Raw genomic sequence first — 12,912 nt, 5'->3', positions numbered from 1 at the left:
GGGGCAAGTGATTGCACTCATCTGTAAAATGGATAGGCAGAGAACCTGAGGGTACCCCTAGATAAGAAGTGCATAGCCCACTTAGGAAGGCATCTTGATGCAAGAATGCACCCTAAATTTGACCAAGCCTTGTCTAGATCCAATTATTAATTTTCAGGAAATACAGAGGAAACACATTAAATTACACTACAGAGATGCAATCAGTCAAATTCCAACTACGGAAATGCTGTTGAACAACTCAATTGTGTCAACAAATAAACTACCAAGAAAACAAAGAAATAGATCTATGGATTAAGAGAAAATTAAAAGATGTATCAACCAATCAACAATGTATGGACCTTATCTAGCTCTACCTTCAAATGATTAATGAGACTTAAAATTCATAGGGCTACTGGAAATTTGAATACTGACTGGTTATTTGATGATATTAAGGAATTATTACTTTTCCAGCTTTAAAAGAGTAACTTTAGAGACCTACCGAAGTGCAAGGTGTAACTACTGTATACCTACTGAGCACCCTAAGGTTGTGCCCATCTGTTTTACAGATGAGTGCAATCACTTGTTCCACATCACCCAGATAAGTAGCAGACCCACTGGGAGTCAGACTCAAAGTCCTGATCTTAACCACTGCTCCCAGCCACCACATTTATTCTCCCATTTAGCTTTGTCTTTAACAAACATTTCCTGGGCACCCACTGTGTAATTAGTATACTGAAAAATTAATGAATGAAATGACATGATATTTAGGGTTTGCTTGACAATAATTATGGGTGGTAAGTGTGCAAATGGATAAAATTAGAGATGAAACGAGATTGGATAGGAGTTAAAAACTGTTAAAGCAGGACACTATTCTGTTTATTTTGTATATGTTTGAAAGTTCCCATAATAAAACAGTTAAAAGAATGATGTTTAAACTAGTTCATACAATCAAGCACAAAGTATCAGGAATTAATTATTCTAAAGACAAATTACATAAAAATGGCACCTTTCTAACCAAGTGTGAGGTATAACTACTGTATGTATTTAGACCAAAAAGAGTTGCCCTACCGGCAAATCAATAGTCTTAAGAAGAAAAAAATATGGTCTCTGTTATATCTTATGTCTCATGAAGACAACTGGTTTACTCACTATTAACTGATTTGTCTGGTCCTTTTCTTTATTAAGAAAAAAGGACCAGACAAATCAGTTAATAGTGAGTAAACCAGTTAAAGAAAATTAAGATTTTATTTTAAACAGACACTTTCAAGTATCCCCTCTAATATTTATTTAGGGGACCAAATAAACATATTTTAATCTGTGAACAAATTAAAGTCCTGGTACCCTGAAAATTAAATTACCAGGAAAATCAAAGCCGTCCAGAGAAGACTATGCAAAAATAATATTATTTTTAACTCTGCAGGATCCTTCTGAAGGAAAAAAGTTAAAGGGAAGAAAACATTAGACTGGTTGTCATTCTTCCACAAGATAAAAGCCAGAAGAGAATACTCTGAGCTGAGCGACCCAGGAAAGAATGCTTATCTGGGGAGTGACCTGGGTTCTAATTCCACTCACCAGCTGCTTGCTTAGCAGCAGACTACTGAAACTCCTGAACTTCCATTTCCACAGGGCTCCAGTAACAATCAAATAAGCACCTGGGCTGGTACCTGAGCAAACAGGACCTGGCTCCCCTGGCCTTAGGCTACCTTTCCTGCTCCTCACAGTTCCTCCCTCCCACACAGCCAGTCACGGAGGAGGACAATCCTGCAAACAAACTGAATGAATTTGTATTTGCCTTGACTCACAGCGTTTTTTAAAAAAAATTAATTAGCTATTGCCAACATTTAAAATCAGAACAAATATCAAGTGCTGCCTTCTTTTTCAGAGACAGGGTCTTGCTCTGTCACCCAGGCTGGAGCACAGTGGTGTGGTCATAGTCACTGCAGGCCCAAAATCCTGGGCTTATGGGATCCTTGCACCTCAGCCATCCAAGTAGCTAGGACCACAGGTGCATGCCACCACACCTAGCTAATTTTAAAAAATTTTTTTTGTAGAGACAGGGATCTCGCTATGTTGCCCAGGCTGGTCTTGAACTCATGGCATCAAGTGACCCTCCCACGTCAGCCTCCCAAAGTGTCTGGGATTACAGGCATGAGCCATGGCACCCAGCCAAATTCCACCTTCTTCTAGAAAACTGCTGGGTAAGGTTCTAGTTCTCTGGGGTCCCCATGACTCTGTGCCCTTACATCTGGCCCTGCAGACTGATTCTCAGCTCCACAGTGGGCTACAGTCCTTCCTTGGCCATGCTCTTTCACACCTCTGTGCCTCTCCCTGCCTAGCAAATTTCTCATCACCCTCAAGCACCCCGCCCCGCCACCACCCGTCATCTCCTTCACATTTCCATGGCATAGCCCCTGAACTACAGCAAGTGATGTACAGTCCTGGAACTAAGTGTCTGCATGCCTGCCTTCTGTACCGGCCTCCCAGGCTCTCTTGGGAAAGGGACCCTGTTGCTATCTGCCTTGTGTCCCTAGGGCCTGGCAGAACGCATGACCTAGATAATGCAGAATTCAGTAAATGTCTACTGTATGTGTAGAAGAAAGCTAGAGCTAAACTATTATAAAATGTGGGATTTTTCACCACAGCTTGTTCCAACAGTTAGCAATTAAAGGGGTCAAGGACACCAAAATGTTTCACAAAATAGAACAAGCTTCCATCTGCTTACAAGTTTCACAAGTTAATCAAAAGTCACTAAATGAACAGATAAAGCAGGGACAACAGGGAGGCTGGGCCATTTCTTTGACCATTCATTCATTCATTGGGCTGATACTACTGAATACTTACTGTGTGCTTTCTAAACACTGGGGATAAAGCAGTGGATAAATCAGAGCTATCTGTTTTCACAAAATTACATCCTAATGGGGGAGACAGAAAATAAACAGGCAAATAAATAGAATAGTTTCAAACCAGGTGAAAGCCAGGAATGAAAATTTTAAAATAATGAAATAGCATGACTAAGGGAAGAAAGAGGGTGGTCGAGGAGGGCCTCACCCAAAACAAGACATGTCACCAGAGGAAGAAGCAGAAAGAGCTACTTGTGCCAAGATCACGAAGAGAACTCCGAAGATGGCGAAACAGCAAATGCGAATGTCCTGGGGCAAATGTGGGCTGGCATGTTCAAGGCGAGCGAGCTGAGTGGGATGCGGCCGGGCTTCTGGGGTAGGGGTGTGGTGGTAGGGGATGTGGGCTGGGTCCCCTCTGGCACTGCTGGACACTGAGTGTGCAATGACAAGGCAAGGGAAAAGTGCGCAGGAGGCAGGAGGCTGGACGGATGGGGAGGGGGTTCCTACCCCACTCACACGAGTAAGGGCCAGCACCCCGCCCAATCTTCCACAAATGTACACCGGGGCCCTGCCCAGGCGTTTGCAGACAGTCACACAGCCTGACAACAACCGTGTCCAGAAGAGACATTTCCCCACTTTCCCGAAGGCAAAACCGCGGCAGAGGGAGGGTCAGTGCCTTGGCCAAGGTCGCGCGGTCGCGACCCCGGGCCGGTGGGCACCCGCCGCAGAGAGCAGCTGCTAGCCCCACCACCGGGAGGGATGGCGCCCGCAGACCCCACGGGCAGGTCGGCCGGGCCAGGCCGGGGAGCAGGCCCGCAACCCAGGGCTGTTGACAGTAGGGCAGGAGGCGGCGACTGCGGCATCCCCGAGCACAGGGGCGACGGCCGCGGCTGCCAGGGCCCCGCAGCCCCCGGCCTGCCCCGAAGCCCCCGGCCGTGCGGCTCCCCCGCCGCCCCTCCCGGCGGGCCCGGTCTGAGTAGCAGCCGCCAGGCCTAGCCCGCCCGCCGGGCTCACCTCGCCTCCCCGCCGCAGCACCACGGGGAGAGGGCGGGCGGGCAGACTGGCGGCGCTGCGTGCTGGTCACTCCAGGCTCCACGGCCCCGGCTCCGCCGCCGCCGCCGCCGCCCCGCCCCGCTCCTCCGCCGCTCCGCCCCGCCGCCGCCGCCGCCGCCGCCGCCGCCGCCGCAGTAGGTGTGAGGGGCGCCGGAGCGCTGCGACCCTTCCGGTCCCGCTCCCTTCTCCTCAGCTGCCGCCGCCGCGGCGCCTGGTCTGACCGACCCTCGGGCCGACCAATCAGCGCGCGGAGAACGGAGCCGATGCGGCCAATGGCGCCCGGGGGCGGGTCGCTGGAAGGCGGCGGGGGCGGGGCCGGGGGCCGGGGGCCAGACTAGAAGTCCCGGGCCGGGGTTCCGTGGGTTCCGCGTCCACGGGCCTCTCAGCTGACCGGCCAGGGTGCTCCGGAGCGCGCTGTGCACGCGGTGAGCTGTAGACTCAGGCACTGCGCAGCCCACCCGCTGAGCCCGCGCTGTCTGGGCGAGGAGGCCGCGGCTCGGTGGAGGAGAAGGTGGTCCAGAGGACCGGGAATCAGGGTGGAGGCGCGCGGGATTCACGCCGCGGGGTCCGCGGGGAGCCGGGCCTCGGGCTGCAGGTGCAGGCTCGCGGTGGCGTGGCGGCCTGGAGCGGCCCGGGAGCCCGCCCGCTTCGGGAAGAGCCAGGGGCGAGCGCTGGGGGAGGCAGGCCTGGCGTCCGGGAAGCAGGGCGGGCCTCGGACTCGGTTGCTTGCTGCAGCGCGGCAGGAACGGGTCTGTAGGGGTGTGGGTGAGGCCAGAAGTCGGGTTGTAGAGGGGGAGGGGGTGCGAGGAGATGGCGGTAGACTGGTGACCCGGAGGGTCGGTGACGCAGGAGGAGAGTGCGCTTGGTGGTGGGGTGACTTAGTTGACAACATTGAAAAAGTGGGAGGTGCTCAGTCAAGCCTCTGAGAAGCGTCGGGGGCAGGGCGAGAAGTGTCTTGCTCAGGTCCCCCCAGAGACTGGGACCCTTTGACTCTGGGCTGCTTTTGAGGCCGGATCAGGTACCAGCGGCCTGGGGCCGTACAGGATGGGAGAGGCCGAGGCTTGGGATGTTGCCAGATCTGCGCTGAAAAGTAAAGTAGGAAGCGAGGCACGGAGACTGGGCACATGAGGAAAACCGCGGAGAGCTGGACTTTGGGGACTAGAAGATGGGGACAGTGTTGATAAATGGTGAGTGTAGGGGTAGAACAGCAGTCACACAACACCAGGATCCACGGAGTGGCCAGGGCCAGCGTGGGAAGAAGGAACAAGACCCTGCAGATGGGGAGGGCCAGGGACTGGGTGGCGTGAAAGGTGGTTGCAGAATTTGGGGAGGGCAGCAAGCCTGTGACCCAGGTTCCAAGGGCACTGAGGGCTGGGCCAGGCCGCCTGGAGGCACCAGGGGTAGAGGAAGGGATCCAGCGTGGTGTCGCACCCCTTGGCCACCAGAGGGAGTTTTCTAAATTTGAGCATGGCTCATCGCTGCTTGAAATTGTAGCTCTCAGTGTGGCCTGCATTGAGGAGGGCCCACACCTGTCCTTATCTCAGATCCACCTGCTACCTGCCCCAGGTGCACGAGAGAAAAGAGGAAACCAGAAATTGCCAGGATCAAGGATTATGGGAAAAGAGTAAAAGCCTAGCTGTCAGAGCTGAGGTTCCACCAAGGAGCACTCATGGGTACTTCTCCTTATTAGGAAGGCAGCTGAGTGCAGTGGCTCACGTCTGTAATCCTAGCACTTTGGGAGGCCGAGGTGGGTGGATCACCTGATGTCAAGAGGTCAAGATCAGCCTGGCCAACATGGTGAAACCTTGTCTCTACTAAAAATACAAAAATTAGCTGAGCGTAGTGGTGAGTGCCTGTAATCCCAGCTATTCGGGAGGCTGAGGCAGGAGAATCACTTGAACCCAGGAGATGGTTGTTGCAGTGAACTGAGGTTGCTCCACTGCACTCCAGCCTGAGCAACAAAGCAAAAACTGTCTCAAAAAAAAAAAACAACCCGACAAAAAAACAGGGGACACCAATTCCCAGCACTCCAGGCCTTGCCTCATAGCATTCATGTCATGCCCAGTGAGTAACCGAAAATCAGTGTACACATGTACACGCCAATGCATATCTCACACTAATTTGTAAGGATTCTTTTCATTGCAGAGACACTGCTTTTTTTCTGGTTTATGAAATACAGTGAACATTTATGGCCAGAAAGCTGAGGTGACAGGGTGGAGAGGGGGGCTTTGGAAAGCATCAAGCATCCTAGTTGAACCCTCCAAGTGAAAAGATCCTGCCACAGCATACATTAACCAGGTGGGACACGTAAGTACTTTTTGTCTGATCTGGCTTACAGTGGGGAGAAGCAATTGAGAAAGGCTTCCTGGGCAGGAGGAAACTTGCTGAGGCTGCCAAGCAGGATGTGTTGGGCCTGTGACTTAGGCAGAAAGGGCACTCGGGCCCAAATGTTCAGATGTGAGGACCTGCTTGCTGTGTTCAGGGAGCCAGAAATCACCTGGTCTTACTGAGGGAAAGGTGAGGGGCCTGGAGAGTTCTGAGGACCTTGAGGTAGATTGTACTGACAACGGGTGGCATGTAGGCTGGCTTTAGCTCACTCCTATACCTTGTTTAGTCCAGAGAGGTTTTCTTTTTTTAATTGACTTAGTTGATTTAAAAAACATTTAAAAATTAGGAGGTGTTATTTTGAATTTATTCTCTGTGAAACTCATGTTCATACTGAATTTTCAATGTGGGAGTGCCGAGAGGTAGGACCTCTAAAGGTGGTTGGGATCAATCTGTTGATGCATTCATGGATTAAAGGGTTGTCACTGGGGTGGGACTGGTGGCTTTATTAGATAGGAAGGGAGACCTGAGCCGGCATGTGAGCATGCTCAGCCCCTCGCCACGTGACACCTGCACTGCCCTCAGTACTCCACGGAGTCCACGCCGGCAAGAAGGCCCTCACCAGATGCACCCTCTCAGCCTTGGACTTCTCAGCCCCCAGGGCTATAAGAAATTTCTTTTTTAAAGTAAATTACCCAGTTTCATGTATTCTGTTATAAGCAACAGAAACAAACTAAGACACGAGCACAGGGAGGGTGGAGGAGCTAGGGGTGCCTGGGGCATTGGGGGCTTGTCCGAAGGCCAGCTGTGTGTGCAGCCACAGTTCCAATAGGTTTCTGTGGTCCTGATAGGCCCCATCCTTGACTGGCCTGGGTTCCAATCCCAACTCATTTGTCAGCTGTGCTCCTCTGGGCAAGGGATTCACTTCTGCCTGCCTTGGTTCTGTGGGAAGTGGCATGGAGAAGGAGGGAAGTAGGAAGAGCTGGGTGCAGACCATGCGGCAGGGATGGTGTAGGTCCTTACGCTGACTGCCTCTGACACCTTGCCTGCCCTTCCCCTACTCCACTAACCCACAACTTCCTTTCTCCCCAACCCCTACAAGGACCCAGAGATGTGCTGAGGGGTGTAAGTCAGGGCGGTCCCAGCTGTGTATTGTAGAAAGCTAAACTGCACTTAAACCAATGGGGACATGTATTGGGAAGTGCCTTTAACATCACACCTGGGGAAGGAAAGGGTAGAGCTAGCCTGGAAACCCTAGGGCCATGGAGGCCACTGCAGGCCCTAATGGAGTTTGAAAACCCACAACAATGGACTCTGATGGCCCCCCGACAGGGTTTCCATCCTGAGACTAGTCAGCCATTCTGGGCAGTCAGGCTTATGTGAGGACATGGCAGAGAAAAGGGCAGAATTGTTGGGAAAGGTGGAAGTCTGGAGGTTTCTTCTGTGGTGATGATAAGAATGAGGGCATCTGAGCTGGGACACAGTTGAGGGTGTGGCAGTATGGAAATAGGGTTATTTGGGGGCTGTATAGCTGAATGCTGAACACAGTGGCCCTTAGCCCTCCTCCTCTGGGAGTCCCCAGAGCCATCAGCAGCTGGGCCCATTCTCTCAGACAGGGAGCCAGGAAGCTGTTCTCCAGAAATCTGACCAGCCCTAAAGGGAAGATCAGAGATATGAACATTATGACACCCACGCCCCCCGCCAGATTTCCCAGCAGTGAATCTTGCATCAACCAGCCCTACCATGTGCTTAGAACTTCCAGTCAGCCCACTTTGAATCTGAACAGACAGCTCAATGTCATGTGGCTAAGAAAAGTAAGACCAAAAGCTGCATCTTGAAAGAAACAGACTCTGTGGAGAAGGAAATTTCAAAAAATAAAAATAAGACTATTGCTGGCTTCAGAGAGAATGAAAAAATATTACATCCTTAAAACAAGAACCAGCCATTTAAAAATTATTCAGCACAGGTATATGCAATATGGCCTTGCTCTGTCAGCTGAGCTGGCCTAGAAGCAGTGGCATCTCAGTAACAGCAAGCATACCCAGAGCCCAGATCTTGTTCTCTAACGTTTTTCACCATAAAAGGAACCAGGGATCCCTGGAGAAATGGCTGATTCTAGGGCTGGGGTAGGGTATGAACGAGACAAGCCTGGAGAATACTGTAGTGCACACACGGGTGCGTGTAAACACACACACACACACACACACACACACGGGTCTATGTCAGGAAGTCGAGTATATTGGAGCAATAAAGTAACATAGTAATGGATATGACTCAAAATATAAAATAAATATGGTTCATACTAATATAAATAAATGGGAAAGAATAGACAAGTCCGTGCAGAAGAATTCTAAATAATTTGTATAGATAGTCCTCTCTCAAGGAGGTGAAACATAACACCCTACCCTTTAAGTGTGGGCCAAGCTTAAGGACTTCCTTCCAAAGAGTACAATATGGAGAAGGAGGAAAATAGAGGACCTTTACAGCAGAGAAATCTGGCTCACACCTTCTCAGCCAGGTGGTCAAGGCCACACACCAGTGATAAGATGTGGTCAATATTGCACCCATGATATGAAGGGATGAGAAGGGCACTTTCTTCTGTGATCTTCCTCCCTAAAACCCATAACCCCAGTCTAGCCATGAGAAAAGCGTTAACAAACCCAATTGAGGGACAGTCTACAAAGTACCCACCAGTAGTCTTCAAAGCTGTCAAGGTCATTAAAGACAAAGTCTGGGAAACTCTCACAGCCAAGAGGAAGCCAAGGAGACATTAATGCATCTCAGAACAGAAAAAGGCCGTTAGATAAGAACTAAGGGAATACAGAAAAAGTACAGACTTTCAGTAGAGCAAAAAAAAAACCCTCAAAAATTAAATCATGTTGGAGCCAATGAAAAATCTTAGTAGCAGGTTGGGAGACAAAAATTGAAGAAATCTCTCGATTAGGGCAGAAAGACAATGAATGAACAATACAAAAGATAAGAAATTAGAGGCCAGTCCAGCAGCTTCACACTCAAGAGTAATAGACACTCCAGTGACGACAGAGAAACAGAGAAATCCACAACAAAGTAATTCAAGAAAACTTCCTAGATCTGAAGGGCACAAGTTACCAAACTAAATCAACTCTAAATGAAAAGTGACTCTAGGCAACTTGTGGTATTTCAGAACACAGGACACAAGGACACAAAAAGGTCACCTACAGAGACATCAGACTTTGGACTCCTCAATAGCAACACTGGGAACAAGACAATGAAGCAATAAAAATTAAAATTCTGCAGGAACACTTTTTTATGACATCGAATTCTATGTTTAGCTAAACTGTCCAGTATAAATTTAAAAAATAATTTCCACACCTGCAAATTCTCAAAAAACTTGCCTTCTGCTATGGCCTGAATGTTTGTGTTTCACCACATTCATATGTTGCAATCCTAACCCCCACCCCATGTGATTATTAGGAGGTGGGACCTTTGGGAGGTGATGAGGTTGTGAGGGTGAAGCCCTTATGATTGGGATTAGTACCCTTATCAAAGAGGCCCCGGAAAGCTTCCTTGCCCCTTCTGCCATGTGAGGACACAGCAAGAAGGCTGCTCTGTACAAACCAGGAAACGGGCCCTCGCCAAGAAGACTCCAGATCTGCCAGTGCCTTGATCTTGGACTTCCGAGTCTTGAGAACTGTGAGAAATGAATGTCTGATTTTTATAAGGCACCAGGGCTGTTAGAGCAGCCTGAACTAAGCTGTCAAACACCTTTTCTCAAGAAGAATGTGCTTCACTGGAACAATAAAGGAAACTCAGAAGAAGGAAGACAGATACAGAAAGCAGGAGCCTAACACAGAAGAGCTGGCCCGGGAGGCCCACGGAGGATGGCGAGAAGTGATTCTGGGGTGACGGCTCTGCACCAGATGTGGAGGGTAACTGAGCCATACTGAGCAGTGCAACCCATGGGGTGAACTGTCTTCACCAAGACCCCACTTCCATCAGGCCATCTTTAGCCCGAGGACAGAATGCCCAGGAGAGCCAGGCCTAGGTTCTCAGCAGTACTTGGCTTGGCCATGTGCTGATAAGGGGCTCTCCTCTCCTCTGCTGAGGATGCTCATCACTCACAGAAGTTTCCAACTTATCCCCCCACTGAGAGCTGGAGGCAGGCCACGGTGAGCTTGGAAGCAGGAAGTACAGGGCAGCCCCCTCCCTCTGACTCTATTTATGCTGCAGGTCCAGTGCCTAGTCCCCACCTTGGCCCTGCCAGGTGCTGAGCCCTGTGTTTCTTAAGACTTCCTTGAGACCTTGCTCATGACTTCCCCAGGAGGGGCCTTGACAGCTCCCAGAGGAGCAGGAGTCAGATCATGCCCTGGAGACTGATCCGCTCACCTCCTAGAACCTCCGTCCAGTGGAGGCAGGGCCGCCCTCTCCTTGCTCAGCCAGCATGCAGTTGCCCTCCACTTTCAAACTAGATAGGGTATTTGGGGATAGATACACAGGTGGAACTATAAAGAAAAGCGAGGGAACAATTAGCAGAAAAGTCAGAATGGCTATCACCTCTTGGGCATAAGGATGAAATATACTTTCTAGGTCTTGTCCAGAGAAAAGTGTTCTGGCTAGTTTGTAGTCTCCTGATCTTGGAAGTTGTATTGCTCATGGATTGATCAGTAGGACAGAAACCATTCTAGGCATTCCCCTGAGACTGACCCAGGGCCGGGAGGACAGAAGTCAGGAAAAGCCCTGCAGTGCCTGGTTCCTGCCAGCTCTCCAGAGTTGGGATTTTGGAGGAGCCACAGGAAACCTCTGTTCATGGTCACCAGTGCCTGGGATGCTGAGGTGGGTGCATTTTGGGGAGCGCCCAAGGGCCATAGCAGAACCCCCTGTCTGCTAAAGCCATGTTTCTATCTGCTTCTGCCAGAGAGAAATACAAAATATGCTTCTGCCATTCAACTACCTTCCAAGTCTCCCATGAGTGCCTCTCACTGATGGATAAGCTGGAAATGTAGTTCCCAGGCTTCCAGCCCCTGTGATGCAGGGGAGGGCATAGGAGGGGATGAAAATTTGCTAAGTAGCCCATAGGTAATCCTGAACAGGGTTTAATGAGATCCTAGTGCTACACACGTCAATTGTCATGAAGACATCATTCAGGGTGTGTGTGATAGCACTTATGTAGGGAACCTAAATTCCAACTTTACAAAACTTCAGAACTCTCTCTGGCTTTCAATCGTCCTGCCAGATTGTATTAATAAAACCAAGAACTATAATAGGTTTATTGGGAAAAAATACAAATTTGAGAGTTTTACCCCTCTATGCTGTCTCCAGGCTCTGGCCAACCCCCTCCAGGTTTAGTGGCCCCTCTACTGAGTCCCAAATCTCCTGCATTTGTTGTATCCTAGAAAACAGCCCTCATTTTCCTACTAGAAACCCACAGGTCTCAGGTGTGGAAGAGGCCAATGGCTAACAATAAACAGGGCTGCCCCTCCAAACACTGCTGAGCTCCTGCACCGTCCTCAAAATCCAGAGTACACAGAAAGAATGAGGGTAACAAAATGCAAACACACAAGACAAAAAAATTGGTATGTTCTTTATTGTCCTAACATTGCATAGTACTTTGATTGTGCACGCTTTTAAATAGAGAGCAGAGTTGCCCACTTGAAACTACTCTCTTGCATGGGATATTTCAGGCTGTTTTACTATGGGCAAAGAGCAGGGACCAAAATGCTGCCTGGGCTTAAAAAGAGCCATGATCAGATTAAACAGAAGTTGGAGAGATTTGGGCCACGCACGAGAAGAAAATGTTGGAGGAGGCTGAGATTTCAACTGGATTTCTAAGAGGCATAGGTGGACGGCTGGAGAGGCTTCATGGATGTCAGGGAACAGGATTCAGGAGCAGCCTAGAGAGGAAAGTAAAGGAGAGAGGAGTCCAGAGGGCCAATTCCTTGTGCTCAAATCTGAGATGAATGCCACCTGCCAGGAGCAAGCCTGGAGACAGCGCATGGGTAGCTGGGATGAACAGTTTGGCCATTACCATGGCTACAGAAAGCCACATACTAGAAAAATAACTTAAAAGCTATACAATTGTCATTATAAATATTTTGTGTTTTAAAACTAACTCTAGTGTTGGTTATAAAAGGTTCACAGTTACTCTGAAGAGAGCTGTATCTCTATTGCACGATAGTGGAGAAGTCTGCTCTGATCCCCATGTGTAAACAATGATTCCCTTCTCCTCTGGCGACTTCAGGACACAGAGAAACAGTATCTGCTGTAAGCAAAAGCACTTGGGTAGAAGGCACATGGAAACTGTCAAACTCTACAGGAACACGCAGAACATGTTGGATGCCCACTTCTCTTCCCATGTAGCATCACTGCTGTTGGGACAGGTCTGGAATCAGATTAAAGGTGGTGATGGTCTTTTGACGGTCTCATCCTTATTCCACAGTTACAGACTTGGCCAGATTTCTGGGAAAGTCAACCTAAAATGTAAGAAAGTAGGTGTTCAGGACCCCACAGATCTCAGCAACATGCTACATCACAAGGACAATTTTCAGAGTACTTGAAAATAAGGAGACATGTTCACTATGGTCACCTCCAACCAATCTGAAGACTTACTTCCTCCAATCTGAAGACTTACTTCCTTAGTGCAGAAGCTTCATTCAACTGTGTAACGTTTAGTCCCCCAATAAACATTTATTGTGCACCTCATGTCTGTCATGATTTGTTAACATGATTTTAAAAATAT

General features: G+C 49.3%; 2 protein-coding genes across 7 annotated transcripts in view; both read right to left on the bottom strand.

Annotated features, from left to right (window-relative positions):
* The window catches only part of MAPK9 (mitogen-activated protein kinase 9), a 53,036-nt gene extending 48,946 nt beyond the window's left edge, over positions 1 to 4,090 (bottom strand). For all 5 annotated transcript variants that reach the window (XM_064376611.1, XM_064376613.1, XM_064376609.1 and 2 more), the window contains exon 1: positions 3,834 to 4,090. The gene's annotated coding sequence lies outside the window, so the exon portion shown is untranslated. The remainder of the gene's footprint in view (positions 1 to 3,833) is intronic.
* Positions 4,091 to 11,742: 7,652 nt separating this feature from the next.
* GFPT2 (glutamine-fructose-6-phosphate transaminase 2) overlaps positions 11,743 to 12,912 on the bottom strand; it is a 46,604-nt gene continuing 45,434 nt past the window's right edge. For both annotated transcript variants that reach the window (XR_010342879.1, XM_012451482.2), the window contains exon 19: positions 11,743 to 12,646. Coding sequence is in view for 1 of the 2 variants with exons in the window: in XM_012451482.2 (XP_012306905.1) it covers positions 12,602 to 12,646 (45 nt within the window). In the remaining variant the exon portion in view is untranslated. The remainder of the gene's footprint in view (positions 12,647 to 12,912) is intronic.

This window comes from Aotus nancymaae, unplaced genomic scaffold, assembly GCF_030222135.1.
Source record: "Aotus nancymaae isolate 86718 unplaced genomic scaffold, 86718_ANA_hifiasm-v0.15.2.pri h1tg000015l_1, whole genome shotgun sequence".
Classification (NCBI taxonomy): domain Eukaryota; kingdom Metazoa; phylum Chordata; class Mammalia; order Primates; family Aotidae; genus Aotus; species Aotus nancymaae.
This window is presented reverse-complemented; position numbering and strand designations above follow the sequence as displayed.